This window comes from Carcharodon carcharias, chromosome 5 (assembly GCF_017639515.1).
Source record: "Carcharodon carcharias isolate sCarCar2 chromosome 5, sCarCar2.pri, whole genome shotgun sequence".
Lineage (NCBI taxonomy): Eukaryota > Metazoa > Chordata > Chondrichthyes > Lamniformes > Lamnidae > Carcharodon > Carcharodon carcharias.
The window spans coordinates 160,298,152-160,313,520 of NC_054471.1; the positions used below are offsets into that span (position 1 = coordinate 160,298,152).

Here is a 15,369-nt window from a genome sequence, read left to right on the forward strand (position 1 = left end):
CTTCCAGAAGCAGAACGAGGGCAGGGGGTGGGGCACAGGAGCATTGGGAGAGAAAGGCAATAAAACAAACATCACAAAGTCATGGAATAACATTTTATTATTGGATCTAAGCAGTGAAAAATATATTAAAATATTGTAACAGTTTAGTTCTAAGGTTGAACTTTGTAAATGAATTGCTGACTCATGAGTGAGAAGTGAGAGCTGAACTAGGTCACGTGATTGGTATGATGCCGATGGTGATGTCTACCAATCAGCAGTCGGTAAGAGCTGAGCCAATTCAGGAGCTGGATTGGTGGTGTTGGAAGAGGCAGCGATGGAGCCAACAGGAAGCTTCTCGTGGACACCTACGCGGGTGCGGACCCCTGGTTAAGAATGCCTGCTCTATACCACTGTACCTCTAAGTGTTTATTTGTGGATATTTTTGTGGTGTTGCTCATCCCTAGTTACCTGGTTTGACATGTCTTAGGGGCTTGTTAGGTGACTTCAGAGGGTAGTTAAGAGTCAGGCTTGTAGGTGTGGGGATTAGAGTCACATATAGGTCTGAATGCGCAAGGACAGCAGTTACCTTCCCTTAAGGACTATAAGCAGCTGCTCTCAAGCAGTTGTACCTGGCACTGGGCACTGCCACCTGCTCAGATCCAGAACCCATTCTGGAATCATTCATTATAAGCAGCGGGCACCAGGACTGATTGGAAGGTTCCAATGTCATTGCAGAATTGAAGCACTCAGAACACAGTGACAGGATTGACTAGAATCAGAACTCTCTCCATTCACTCTAACTGCCCCCAAATTACTCCCCGGTTTCCCTGTTGAGAATGTTTTGCAATGTAAAGGAAAGAAGTCACATTTCTACAGCACCTTTCACAACCTCAGGATACCCCAAAGTGTGTTACAGCCAATAACATACCATTTACAGTGTAGTACTCACTGTCATGCAGGATACGCAGCATCCAATTTGCACCCAGCAAGCTCCCACAAACAGCAATGTGATAATGTCCACATAAGCTGTTTTTTTTGGGTGATGTTTCTTGAGAGATAAATATTGTCTGGGACCCCAGGGGTAAGTCCCCTACTCTTCAGTGCTACAGGATCTTTTACATCCACCCTGGGAGGGCAGGGGGGGCATCAGTTTAATATCTAAACCAAAGAACCCGCCCAGCTGCATTGACCTCCCTTCAAGTTGCTCCTGAAACAGAATTATACAGCCCAAAGTGAATGGCAGAGATGAGAATATTCCACCACCCCAGCAGTAAGCTGGAGAACAGTTGAGGTTTAATGACCAAAGCCAAGATCAAAGCGGTAGATTTGAAGGGGTGGGGTGGGGAGGGGCAGGGGGTTGGTGGGGTGGTGGTGGCTGCAGGTCAATGGAATAGGAGGTAGTGGAGAGGAGATTAGGGCCAATTCCAGGCTGTGGCACTGAAATGGTTGAAGTCTCTATGGCAGAGGATGGAGGAAAGTCAGGGTTGGGGATGGAGGGTCCAGGGGGTTGAACAAAGATCTGATCAGGGACTTGCTTCTTCTTTCCAATGAACAAGAGAACTTTCTGCTGCTGGGCTTTTGGGTTTTTTATCTAACGGGGCTTGGAGTTTCTGACTGAATGGCCTAATTCACTCTCGCTCCTGTCTCAGAACCAGCTGCGATCACACGCCTGGTCTGCGTGTGGCCACTCGTTACTGATCTTTACAGGAAGATAGGGACAAAAGGCCCTTCAGCCCCTCCAACCTGTTCCCTACGCCATTTGGTTAGATCACAGCTGATCTGTATCTGAACTCTGTTTACCCACCTCGGTTCCATAGCCCCTGACATCGCTACCTTGCAAAAATCCATCAAGCACACTGCTGAAATTTTCAATGGACCCCCAGCCTCATCAGCCATCGGTGGGGGTAGAGAGTTCCAGATTTCCACCACCCTTTGTGTGAAGGAGTGCTCCTGACATCACCCCTGAATGGCCTGGCTCTCATTTTAATGCCAAGCCCCCATTGTACTGAACACTCTCCACCAACCACCACCCCCCCCAACCCCCACCCGAGGAAATAGTTTATTTACCCTATCGACTCTGATAATCATCTTATAGACCTCAGTTAGATAATTCCTTTATCTTCTACACGTAAGGGAATGTCAACCTGGTCTCTTAATTTAACTCGTGTATCCCCCAGTATCGTTCTGGAGAATCTGCGCTGCACTCTCTTCGAGGCCTATATATCCTTCCTGAGGTGCAGTGACTGGAGCTGAAAGCAGTACACTGGCTGGGGTCTAACCAGAGCTCTGTACAGCTGTAACAAACATCCAGCTGTTTGTATCCCAGCCCTCTGAGATAAAGGCCAACATTCCATTAGCTTTATGGTTATTTCATATATCTCTCCACTAGCTTTTAGTGATTTATTTTTGTATTTGAGCTGCTGGATCTCTCTCTATTCCTCCACAGTCCTGAGTTTCTCAACAATTAGACGAAACTCTGATCAAGCTTTCTTTGATCCAATGTGCGGGACCTCACTCTCCACCCCCCCCCACATTGAACTCCATCTGCTGCTTTGCCCCGAAGCCAATGGGATCGGCTTTTCCCCCATCAGTTTATCATAAGCCTTCACAATTTTCAACACCTCTTTAACCTTCCAGAAAATGGGGAGTCAGCCAGGAGATCATTTGTGAGGGTTTGGAAACTCCTGTTTTGCTCTTTTTGCCCGGGGGTGCCAGGCTGTCTAAGAAAGGAGTCAAAGAGAAACTTTCTTACCGGCATTTACAGGAACACTGAGGACCACTCCCACCGAAATCAGAGTCGGGGAGGTGACGGCAATCCCAAAATTCATCAGGATGTTAAAGGCTGAAACAATGGACACAAGAAATCACAGATTTAGGAAAAACTTGCATTTATATAGCGCCTTTCAGGGCCTCGGGATATCTCAAAGCATTTCACAGTCAATGAGGCACTTTTTGAAGTGCTGTCACTGTTGTAAAGTAGGTGACAGGGCAGCCAATTTGCACACAGTAAGATCCCACAAACAGCAATGAGGGATGACCAACTAATCTGCGTTTAGTGATGTTGATTAAGGAATGACTATTGACCAGGAGACGAGGGAAAAGCCCCTGCTCACCTTCAAAATATTGACAAGAAATATTTACATCCACCGAGAGAGCTGGTGGGGCCTTGATTTAATAACTCACTCAAAAGAAGGCACCTCAGACAGTGCAGCACTCCCTCAGTACTGTACTGGAGTGTCAGCCTGGATTGGGTGCTCAAGTCTCTGGTGAGGAACTTGAACCCACCAGCTTCTGCCTCAGAGGCAACCTACCGGCCAAGGAACCCCTTAACAATCAACCCCTATGATTTCCCCCCACCCCCACCCACAGCCCCAAAGTTCCCCGAGTGGCTCAGTCACAGACTTGGCAATGATGGTAGAGAGATGCTGTGGTGGGGAAGGGGAGGTGTAGACATGCTTCACTTCTCAAAATCCACTCAGGACTTACACAGCAAGAGGATGGCCAGCCCACAGAGTTTCTCCCAGGGAACAAGGCTGAACGGGGTCCAGTGCTCAATGCCAGTGAAGTATAGGGCCACCGGAACACATGTGATGAACGTGATGTTAAAGAGTCCCAGCACTGATAAAAATAAGGCTGCTTCACCATACTTGGCGCTGCCCAGGAGCATCTTAAACAAGACCTGAAAGAAAGAGTTTGCATTTTAAAGCAGTGACCTCAGGACATTCCAAAGCACTTTACAGCCAATGAAGTGCTTTGGAAGTGTAGTCACTGATGTAATGTAGAAAACATGGCAGTCAATTTGTACATAGCAAGCTCCCACAAACAGTAATATGGTAATGACCAGGACATCTCCTTTTAGGTGTTGGCTCAGGGATAAGTATTGGTCAGGACAGCCGAAAGAACTCCGAGAAACACAGGAACAGGAGTTAACCCCTCAAGCCTGCTCATGGATGATCTGCAATCTAACCCCGTATACTCTCCTTTTCCCTGTGTGTTTTAATACCTTTAACTAAAAAAAATCTACCAATTTCAGGTTTTAAATTTACAGTTGATTTGGCACTGATTGCCATTGATGGAAGAGAGTTCCAAACTTTGAACACCCTTTGTATGTGGAAGTGTCCCTTAATCCAGAAAGCCTGGCTCTAATTTTTAGACTCTGCCCCCTAGTCCTGGACTCCTCAGTCAGTGCAAATACCTTCTCTCGATCTACCCTATCTGCTGTCTTGAAAACTTTGATGACATCATCTCTAAACTTGCTAAATTGCAGGAAATGCAACACTGGAGTGTTTAGTCTCCCCATGTAATTTAACTCTTGGAGTCTGGGTCTCATTCTAGTAAATCGACATCACATTCTCTCCAAGGCCAATATATGTTTCCTAAGGTTGGGTGACAAAAATTGCTCACAGTACTCCAGGTGTCAACTACTCAGGGCCTTGTACAACTGAAGCTTGACTTCTAGCCTCTGGTATTCTAGTCCTCCAAATACAAAGACCATTAGCTTTTTGAGTATTTCCTGTAACTGGTTACGATATTTAATGATCTATGTACCAGGAACCCCCAAGTCCCTTTAAACCTTAACTGTTTCTAGCTTTTCACCATTCAGAAAGTCTCCTGTTCTATCTTTTCTAGGTTCAAAGTGGGTGACTTCACATCTCTAATGTTATGCTTCCATCGACACAGCTTACAATACTGCCTATCTTTGTGTCATCAGCAAACTTGAACTTTCTATCCCAAAATCTAAGTTGTCAATGAATATGGTGGGGAAGAGAATTCCAAAGACTCTCCCTCAATTCTCTGTCATCACAGGCTGTCACTGCTTTCAAACTGGGAGGTCACTGATTGGCCCTCCAGCTTCGAGAGACCACCCCCATCCCTGAATGGACGGCAAGCCCGCCCTCCAGCCAATAATTGACTGCCCCAGGCAAAAACGCAATGAGTGAGTGTTTCCCTCACATGCAGGTTCCTGACCCACATTTCAGCCTGATGGCAGGGCTCAGAAGACTGCAGGGTAAATCTGCCCTAGATGTTGGGCCAACTGCTCCACAATCCCCTGGTTTCCCTCTCTCGCCTTTCGTAAATAACAGTGACATGTGAAATGAACACTGAACTTTGCAAGACACTTATGTTTTGAAATGTTGCTTTAAGTCCAAAGTGAAACTAAGTTGATATCTGGGAAAAGAAGTTAAAGTGGTTCTTGACAATGTTGTCATTAGATTTAAGAGAAATAATCATGTGACTCAGGTTGCAGTAGGGATGATGGTTAGCTAAAGAAAAAGTAAATAGACAAGTAACTGAGAGTTGGGTTACAGCTTGGGTTATGCGGAGAAAACAAAGACATTCTCACAGAAACTCTTGGGGCAGAAGAAATAAATTTCTCTCAGGAAAAGTTCTTTCTTGTCAGTAGAAAGGTGGATGGGGAGAAGAAGCAAATCTCTCTGTGGAGAAAGCAGTTTTATTAGAGCCGACTAGGCTGTTTAAAGGGGTTTATTAAAGGGTTTAGATAAAGGAGTCTCTGGGGATCAATGCTGTCAGGACTGAGACGACCGGAGGGAGAGAGGGTCCATCGAAGTGTGCTTTAATCCTATCTGAAAAACTCAGATGAAGCAGAACGGTTGTCGAAGGCCCTGGGAAGATTCAACCTGACATGGTGAAGAGTGGTGAAACTCTGCTGGAGAGCTAGGAGAATCTTTTGGGACTGCCGTTGACGCTACATGTGTGCCATTAGAGTTTGTGGCATCAGTTTAAAGTTAAATTTACCTTTCTGTTTGAAGTATCATTTACCTGTTAATTAATGCTTTAATTATATTGATTTTGGTTTGATTGTTACAGTAATAATTTTTAAAAGTGAAATTCTGTTTATCAGTTTCCTCTATTGGGTCGTTTGGGAAACTTACCTCTTTTTAAAAAGTTATCAGTCGTAGCACATGCACAATTTCCCAATCTAAATGAACCGTCCACAAATCGAGAGAATTTAGAAGGATTACTGTTAGGACATCGGCAATGTTCTCACCTACTACATTTAAAACTGGGATGGAAATTATCCGTTCCTGGGGAATTCTCAATCTTTAGGTCATTAATTTTTTCATAATGGTAATTTTTCTTTTTTTATTTTAGGGAGACCCTGTCCATGATTCAATATTAGTTTCCTTGGGATGTCTGGCATGCTGACCACTTCCTCTACTGTAGATATTGATGCAAAGTAATTATTCAATGTGTCAGCCATTTCTTTATATTCGTTGACAGTATCACTGCTAACAGTTCTCAAGAGGCCCACTTTGCTTCTGACAACCCTCTTTTTCCTAAGATAATTGTAAAATACTTCTTTGTGTTGTCTTTGACATACTTTGTAAGTTTCTTTCCATTCTTCCTCTTTCTGGCTTTTGTTATCAGCTTTGTCATACTTTGCTGTTCTTTGTATTTTACTCATTCAACAGAATCTGTGCTTTTTTTTGCATTTTTCTATGCTTTTTTCTTTTAGATTTATGTTCTCTTATCTCTTTTGTTGTCCATGGCTATTTCTTTTTGCCAAATACAGCTCTTGCCCCTTAGGGGAATAAACTGGTTCTGTATCATGTTAAATTATTTTTTGAAAAAGCTCCAGCAGAGATTCTCTCATTTTATATTCTTAGGGGCAGAATGTTTCTGTTGGGCATGCAGGGGGGGGACCTGCACACCGACACGTGGTGACATCAGGCGTGCATCCCGACGTCACCGCGCACCATCGCGATATTTTGGGGGGTGGGCGCGTGGCGATGATCTCCGTTGTGCGACTGCCATTAATTGATGGGCCACTGAAGGCCCTTGAGGCTCCAAGTGACCTGGATTTTAAGGCACCCGTGCGAACTTCGGCTCATCACACGGGCACAACGGGCAGGCGGGTATCAGAAATTTGCATGAAGCTCATCCACGGGTGGGAGAAGAGGGCTCAGTTGGTTCGTGAATCCAGACATTTAACAGTTAGTGCTCTGAAGTTAGTGAAACCTGCCTGTGTGAGGTGGGGAAGTCTCAAACTCAAAGCAGCTTCAGGTCAGCACTTATCAGTGAGGATTTGTTTTGGGGCCTGTAGGTTTCAGCAAGCCTCCCTTAGCCTGGGAATGAGAGGTGATCTCTCCATTGGAGGCACCTCATCTGAGGAAGGGGGTGCTAAAAGGGGGAGGAGGCCAGGAGTGCACATTCAGCCTCTGGGGGAGCAACATTTGGGAGTACATGTGCAGGCACAAGGGGTGCAGGGCCAAGAGGTAGTCCAAGGAGGAAGGGGCCACAGAAGACGCCACTATCCTGCTGACAGGGTATACAGGCGGCAAAGCAGCTACCTCAATATATCTGAGGTGCAGTGCCAAAGGAGGCTCCGACTATCAAGGGAGACAGTCAACTATATCTGTCAGATGATTGGGCCTGAGATCTCCGTTAACTGTATGGGTGGACACCCCATGCCAGTGGCTCTGAAGGTCACAGCTGCCCTCAATGTCTATGCATCTGGCTCCTTCCAGGGCTCGGTCGGTGATCTTTGTGATGTCTCCCAATCAGCTGTCCACACTTGTGTCCAGCAGGTCACAGACACTCTGTTCAGACGTGCATTGATCTTCATCCACTTCCGCTGTGACCAGGCAAGTCAGGCACAGCAAGCCAGAGGCTTTGAGGCCATTGCTGGCTTCCCCCGCGTCCAGGGTGCAATAGACTGTACACATGTGGCCATCAAGGCACCAGCAGGTGAGCCCGGTGCCTTCAACAGGAAGGGCTTCCACTCCATGAACGTGCAGATAGTGTGTGATCACAGGATGCAGATTCTGCAAGTCTGTGCAAGGTACCGAGGCAGCTCCCACGACACCTACATCCTCAGGCACTCCCAGGTGCCGGGGCTCTTCAGTGCTCCAGCCTGGCTGGATGGATGGCTGCTGGGCGACAAGGGCTATCCCCTCAGAAGGTAGCTTATGACGCCTCTCTGCCATCCAAGAACAGAAGCTGAGCAGCGGTACGATAGGAGCCACGGCACCACAAGGGCTGTGGTGGAGAAAGTCATCGGTCTTCTCAAGATGCGCTTCCTATGGCTGGATCACTCAGGGGGCGCACTCCAGTACCCCCAGATCGTGTGTCCCTGATAGTGGTAGCATGCTGCACTCTCCACAGTCTAGCTCTGCAAAGGTGGGACTCTGTGGATGATGAAGATGTAGACGGAGTGGCTGCGGCTGAGCAGGATGAGTCCAGCAGTGAGTCTGAGGATGAGCACGCACAGGGAAATGATGGGGGGGCACAGGCTGACCCAGCCAAACTCCATAGAGACAGGGACACCCAGGACGCTCTAATCCAAGGTGCCTTCAGCTAGCACAGCACATATGGATTTCCAATACAAGCCTGACATGTAGCCTTCATCCCGGAGACCTTCGTGCAAAATCTGTCTGGATAGGAGCATTGACGATGGGCCCAGTCAATAAATGTCAATGACACACAAATCACTCATCAAATCTCAGGAATCCATGCACCTGCCCAAGAAAAGAGGCACCCTCAGACATTTTAGACGACATAAATTTAATGCTGTAACAAAAGTCTCTTGACATAAGAGAAATAAAATGGTGTTGCACTGCAAACACAATCAGAAGGAACTCATGGGGGGGAGGGGGGGTGGGCAACAGAAGAGCACCTGTGATGAACCCGGGGGGGTGCCTAAGGTGCCTTCATCTTTCGTTTGCGGGTGCTACGTCTTTGTGGTGCCCCCTCGCTGGCACTAGTGTCTGAGACAACCTGCTCTCTCTGATGTCCTGTTGGCCTCGATGACCTTGGCAGGCATCCTCTGGCCCGTTGAGCCTGCGATGGACCCACCTGGGAAGAAGCTGCCAGCTCCGCAGGTGGCATCTCCCCCGTCGCAGCCTCATTGGGTACTGTGGTCACTGGCAGAGGGGCGGATGAGCTGCTGCCCTCATCCAGAGCGCCCTGAGAGGCACCAGCAGAGATGACAGGCAGCTGCTCCGCCAACATGAGGTCCGTTTGGCCCTCTCTGCTCACTGTAGACTGATGGGCACCGAGGTGAGATACCTGGTGGCCAAACCACAGTCCACACGGGCACTGGCCAGACAAGGTCAATGCCCCTGTGAGGGAGTGCGGGTCCGACTTCAATCCCAGGAACCCTGAACCTGTCCCTGAAGCTGCCTCTCCATGAGAGTCACCACTCTCTCCATGGAGGATGCTTGGCGCTCAGCCATGATGCTCAATACATCGGCCACGGCACACGTAGACTCCTCCACCACTGACACCAAGCCAAGCACAGCCTCATGTATCTCCACCAGATGTTCCCGAGCACCCGGCCACACGTAAGCACTTGGCTGCATCGCTGACAATTCCAGAGGCTCATCATCAGCCACGGACTGAGCATGTGCCTGGTCTCCTTCAGTCCTCCGGCTGCAGGCGCCATCGACACTCTCTGTCTCTGCCAGCTCCTCCAATGACTGTGAAGTGCCCTCACCGCTGTGACCTGGGACACTAGCCGAAGATATGATGCCCACCGAGGTGCCAGTATCTGCGCTGGTATCTGCCTGGTAGAGATGGTGTGATGTTTCTGATGGTGCAACTTCATGGCCCTCAGGTGTCAGAGGGAGACCCTGCTGCTCCTGCTCCTGGCTGTGTGCTGATGATGCTGAAAGGAAGAGTAAGGAAATTCGATCAGTTCGACTGCGGACAATGTCAACGTACATGCCTGTCCCCCGGATTATCATACGCTCATCATTCCACATGCACTGGGCAAGCCATGCGGTAATGTCACTCACTGCACAATCAGCAATGGCATGGATGTTGGGAGACTACTGGTGACATGAGTGCTGGCCATAAATACCCGCCCATGGAACCCCAACCTCTCAGGCTGCAGTGGACCTGGGCATGTGCCGCCTCTCCAGGTCGAGGGCCTCCTGCTCATAGCGGCTGAGCATCAATATCTGGGCTGGCCCACCGCCAGTCCTCAGTCGCTTGGCGCTGTTATGAGAATTCTTCTCCTGCAAATGAAAAAATAGCATTGATAAGCGATACTTGTGCCGTCAATCTCCTCATGGCCGGCCCACCCCAAGCCCAGTTGGCCACTGCAGGTCTGCAGTACATCCTTCCCAGTGACTGGCACTCACCCGACACTGCCTGGTCCTTTCCCTCGCTGCCCCCCACCCCTGCCCACATGCTGCCTTCATCACAGTTGGGAACACACAGTTGTACCAGCCAATGCAGGAGGCACAATGAGCGCAGAGAGCAGCAGATCCATCTGTGCCACAGGACCTTGAAGATCCCCTCACACCGTCATCACCCTGACTCCCACATGTCTTGGAGTTCGACCAGTGCGCCTGGGTGTAGCTCCTCCAGGTTGACCCCACCACAGTCATGTGGGTGTCACTGCACCACATGCTGCGGGTACAGAACCCATCTCATCTCAATCCTCTCATGCTGAACGCATAGGGATACCTGCTGGGACACCCAGCTGAGGACACATGCTGTCACTAACTCATTGCACTCAGGCCACTCAGACATGGGTGGGGCACCAGCGGGGGAGAAGGTTACATGATGGGTGACGTGAACGATGCCAACATGCTACTCACCCTTCCCGAGCGCAGCAGGTCGTTGAAGCGCTTGTGGAACTGGGTCCATGAGCGCCGCACCGCGTTGCAGGAACTCACGACCTCCGCTACCTCCTCCCACACACGCTTGGTCAAATGGGGGGGTGGGGGGCCTCCTCCTCCCGTCCTCGAGGACAAGCACATCCCGTTGTGCTGCCACCTCCTCGAGGAGGGCAGCAAGGGCAATCATCAGAAAACCAAGATGTACAGTGACCAGCCACCCTACCCTCCTGCTTGGCCAGCCTCAGTGTCCCTTGGCCCCAACCTCTGGCCATGGACAGCAGCCTTGGTGCGGCTGCAGCTTGGCCTTTAACCAGGCCGCTGGGTCGCCATTGGACCTGGCGGTGATTGCCGTTCCGCCTGCGCCCGCCCACTCCCGCCGTACCCAGGAGTTGCCAAACACGCTGGGAGGGCCTTAATTGGCTCGCCCGTGCAAAATGGCGACGCAGTCCTGATCGCCAGCTGTGACCACCCACACCCACTCCCGTCCAACATCGGGGAAATTCTCCCCTATGTTCTTATATTTGCCCATTCAGAGGTTTGCCCAGTCGACAGTCTCAGGCACATCCCAGTGAAGTCATCCTTATCTAACTCTAGAATCTTAAGATGGTATTAATAGAGATGATGGACGGGGTCTTACCCACCGGCTGTTGCCTCTCTTTGGGGGAAGTCTCTCCGCATGAAGGCAGTGACGGGGCTTCCCTGGAATCAAGGACCCCCAGTGGCAGAAGTCCCACCTGCCAAGGCCGGCAGCTTTTTGTTGCTTGGCTGTGCGGCCGGGGGGACGGTGGGCACTGCTGGTACTTCACCCACCCAGGGATAGGATCGCCATGGGCCCAGGCACAGGTGAGTGATGACGGGAGGATGACTTGGGGTGGGAGGGGGTCGCACGTGAGGGGTGGAGAGGGGGGTTTAGGAGAAAGATAAGAGACCCTCAGTGGCACACCACCCCCCGCTTCCTGATGCTGGTCCCTCGATCAGACACTGAGTGCCTCTGAACGAGGGAAACCCCAGAAGCTCACAAGCCAACAGGCCAGGGCTTGCTCTTTGAGCTTCCTCATGGTGAGTTCCCCACTGTGGTGGCAGGTGAGGCCCTTAAGTGGGCAATTAATACGACTGGCAGCAAAGTGAGTGGGCCATCCATGGGCTTTCCTGCCATGGACTTAATTGGGGCAGTGGCAGGAAGGTGGTGGCATTCCCACCCACCACCCCGCCCCCCCTCCCCCCACTGTATATTTAAAGGACCTATGTCACCAGACCCGCCACTTTGGAAGGGCATCAAATTCTTCTTAGTAGCTTTCAAACACTACATTGAACTTGATCATCTTATGATCACTCTTAGTAAAACATTCATAAACCATTAGCCTATTAACTACATCTGGCTCATTACTCAATACTATACCGAATATTGGCCTGACCTCCTTGTTGGTCCCAGGGCACATTGCTGCAGAAAACTATTCAGGACATGCTCGAGAAATTCACTACCTTTCTGACATATGCTAGCCTGTTAATCCCAATCTATATGAAAGTTAAAATCTCAATTAAAACCACCCTGCCTTTACTGCATGCTTGTCTAATCACTACATTTATTAAATCTGCCACTTCACAGCTACTACCAGTCAGTTTATACACCACTCCTGCTACAGTCTTAAATCATTTTCTATTTTCTAATTCTATCCATTAAGTCTCCGCTTACCTCCCACTTTTCCTCTCTTATCATTGAAATGATTTCATCCTTAATGTTAAGGATACTTCTCCTTCTCTACCATTTTCCCTTTCCTTCCTATAGAATTTATAATGTGGTATATTTAGTTCCCATCCCTGACCATCTTGCAGCCAAGTCTCCTCAATGGCTACCATGTTATATCCTTCAAGTTAAAATTATGCCTGCAATTCATCAATTGTTCATTATACTCTCTGCATTTGCATAAAGAACACTTGTTTGGGCCACACTCCCTAACCTGTTTTTCTATTCTATTGTTCTACTCGCATGTTTCTTACTTCTGTTTCCTGGTTTAATATCCTTACATCTTTTAGTTTTCCCAGTACCGGTGGTATCTAAAGCACAATTTCTAATTGTTAATCTGCTCGCCTCCCTTTCATTTGTTTTCAAACCATTATCCCAATAACCTTTTTCACCTGAGACCTCCTCCCACTTCCTAGAATTCCCCTGCTCTTCTTCGAAATACTGCCCGTGGCATCTCTCCAGCCACCGAAGAGAACAGGCAAGGCCTTGATTTAGCAGTTTACTCAAAAGATGACACATCTGACAGTGCAGCCTTCCTTCAGTACTGCACTGGGACTGTCAGCTTGGATTATGAGCTCATGTCCCTGGAGCGGGGCATGAACCCTTGATCTTCTCACTCAGAGGGAACTACTGGGTCCCAGAATTTCATACATTGTGATTAGGCTGTGGTTTTATGCAGTCTTGATATCAATCAGTGCATTACCTGACCAGTCAATGAGAAGCCCACAATCACGTGTGGGAGGATTCAAGCATATTGGCATACCCCCCCCCACCAGTCCCTCTCCCCTCTCCTTGGCGCTGGTAGCATAAAGTTGGACTATATTCCTGAAAAGGGTTAATCCTCTGGACTTTTGTTCACTGAGAGGCTGGTTGTATTTCTGCTGTGATCATTACCTTGTAAAGGGCTGACATGGATGCAGAGGCTACAACCAGTGTGATCCCGATAACTGAGTGACTGTGGAAACCATCAGCGTAGGTTATCATCACGATCCCAGCAATTGCAAAGATGGCAGCCACTATCTGGTTTGAAAAGAAAAACAGGCTGGTTTAATCACATTACACAGAAATACAGAGAATGCACAGCACAGATGAAACAGGCTTTTAGTCCAACTGGTCACCACCAGTATTGATGCTCCTCACAAAACTCCACACATTCTCTTCATCTCACCCTGTCAGCACATCCTTCTATTCCATTCTCTCTTCAGTGTTTACCTCATTTCCCTTTAAATATATCCCTGATATTCAACTCAACTTCTTGTGCTAGTGAGTTCCAAATTCTCTCCACTCTCTGCATAAAGAAATTCCACACATATTCCTTGCTAGATTCATTAGTGAATATCATGTATTTAGAGTTAACATCTTACCCGATAGACAGATGGATTTGCCTATAAGTGGAAATATATTGTCCACATCAACCCTATCAAACCGCTTCATCATGTTGAAGGTCTGACTCAGGTGAGAAATTAGCTTTCCCTTTTCCAGATGAGGGAGCCTAAAGTTGTTCAGTATATCTTAATTGCTTCAAAATCTCGGTTATAGTGAGGACATTGATCTAAACTCTCGATTATAGCGAGGACATTACTCTAAACTCTCGGTTATAATGAGAGCATTGATCTAAACTCTCGGTTATAGTGAGAGCATTGATCTAAACTCTCGGTTATAGTGAGAGCATTGATCTAAACTCTCGGTTATAGTGAGAACATTGTTCTAAACTCTCGGTTATAGTGAGAACATTGTTCTAAACTCTCAGTTATAGTGAGAACATTGTTCTAAACTCTCGGTTATAGTGAGGGCATTGCTCGAAACTCTCGGAAATAGTGAGAGCATTGATCTAAACTCTCGGTTATAGTGAGGGGATTGTTCTAAACTCTCGGTTATAGTGAGGGCATTGATCTAAACTCTTGGTTATAGTGAGGGCATTGATCTAAACTCTCGGTTATAGTGAGAGCATTGACCTAAACTCTCGGTTATAGTAAAAGCATTGATCTAAACTCTCAGTTATAGTGAGAGCATTGATCTAAACTCTCGGTTATAGTGAGGGCATTGATCTAAACTCTTGGTTATAGTGAGAGCATTGATCTAAACTCTCGGTTATAGTGAGAACGTTGTTCTAAACTCTCGGTTATAGTGAGAACATTGTTCTAAACTCTCAGTTATAGTGAGAACATTGTTCTAAACTCTCGGTTATAGTGAGGGCATTGCTCTAAACTCTCGGAAATAGTGAGAGCATAGCTCTAAACTCTTGGTTATAGTGAGAACATTGTTCTAAACTCTCGGTTATAGTAAGGGCATTGATCTAAACTCTCAGTTATAGTGAGGGCATTGCTCTAAACTCTCGGAAATAGTGAGAGCATAGCTCTAAACTCTTGGTTATAGTGAGAACATTGTTCTAAACTCTCGGTTATAGTGAGGGCATTGATCTAAACTCTCAGTTATAGTGAGGGCATTGATCTAAACTCTCAGTTATTGTGAGAGCATTGATCTAAACTCTCGGTTATAGTGAGAGCATTGATCTAAACTCTCGGTTATAGTGAGAGCATTGACCTAAACTCTCGGTTATAGTAAAAGCATTGATCTAAACTCTCAGTTATAGTGAGAGCATTGATCTAAACTCTCAGTTATAGTGAGAGCATTGATCTAAACTCTCGGTTATAGTGAGAGCATTGATCTAAACTCTCAGTTATAGCGAGGATGTGGATCTAAACTCCCGGTTATAGTGAAGGCATTGATCTAAACTCTCGGTTATAATGAGAGGATTGTTCTAAACTCTCGGTTATAATGAGGGCATTGATCTAAACTCTTGGTTATAGTGAGGACATTGCTCTAAACTCTCGGTTATAGTGAGGGCATTGATCTAAACTCTTGGTTATAGTGACAGCATTGATCTAAACTCTTGGTTATAGTGAGGACATTGCTCTAAACTCTCGGTTATAGTGACAGCATTGACCTAAACTCTCGGTTATAGTGACAGCATTGCTCTAAACTCTTGGTTATAGTGAGGGCATTGATCTAAACTCTTGGTTATAGTGAGAGCACTGATCTAAACTCTCGGTTATA

General features: G+C 47.5%; 1 protein-coding gene across 1 annotated transcript in view; it reads right to left on the minus strand.

Moving 5' to 3' along the window:
- The window catches only part of slc35f3b (solute carrier family 35 member F3b), a 54,165-nt gene that overhangs the window by 3,724 nt on the left and 35,072 nt on the right, over positions 1-15,369 (minus strand). Inside the window, exons 5-7 of the mRNA XM_041187412.1 lie at positions 13,207-13,332; positions 3,466-3,658; positions 2,732-2,821 (exon numbers count right to left, since the gene is read on the minus strand). Coding sequence (XP_041043346.1) covers positions 2,732-2,821; positions 3,466-3,658; positions 13,207-13,332 — 409 coding nt within the window. The remainder of the gene's footprint in view (positions 1-2,731; positions 2,822-3,465; positions 3,659-13,206; positions 13,333-15,369) is intronic.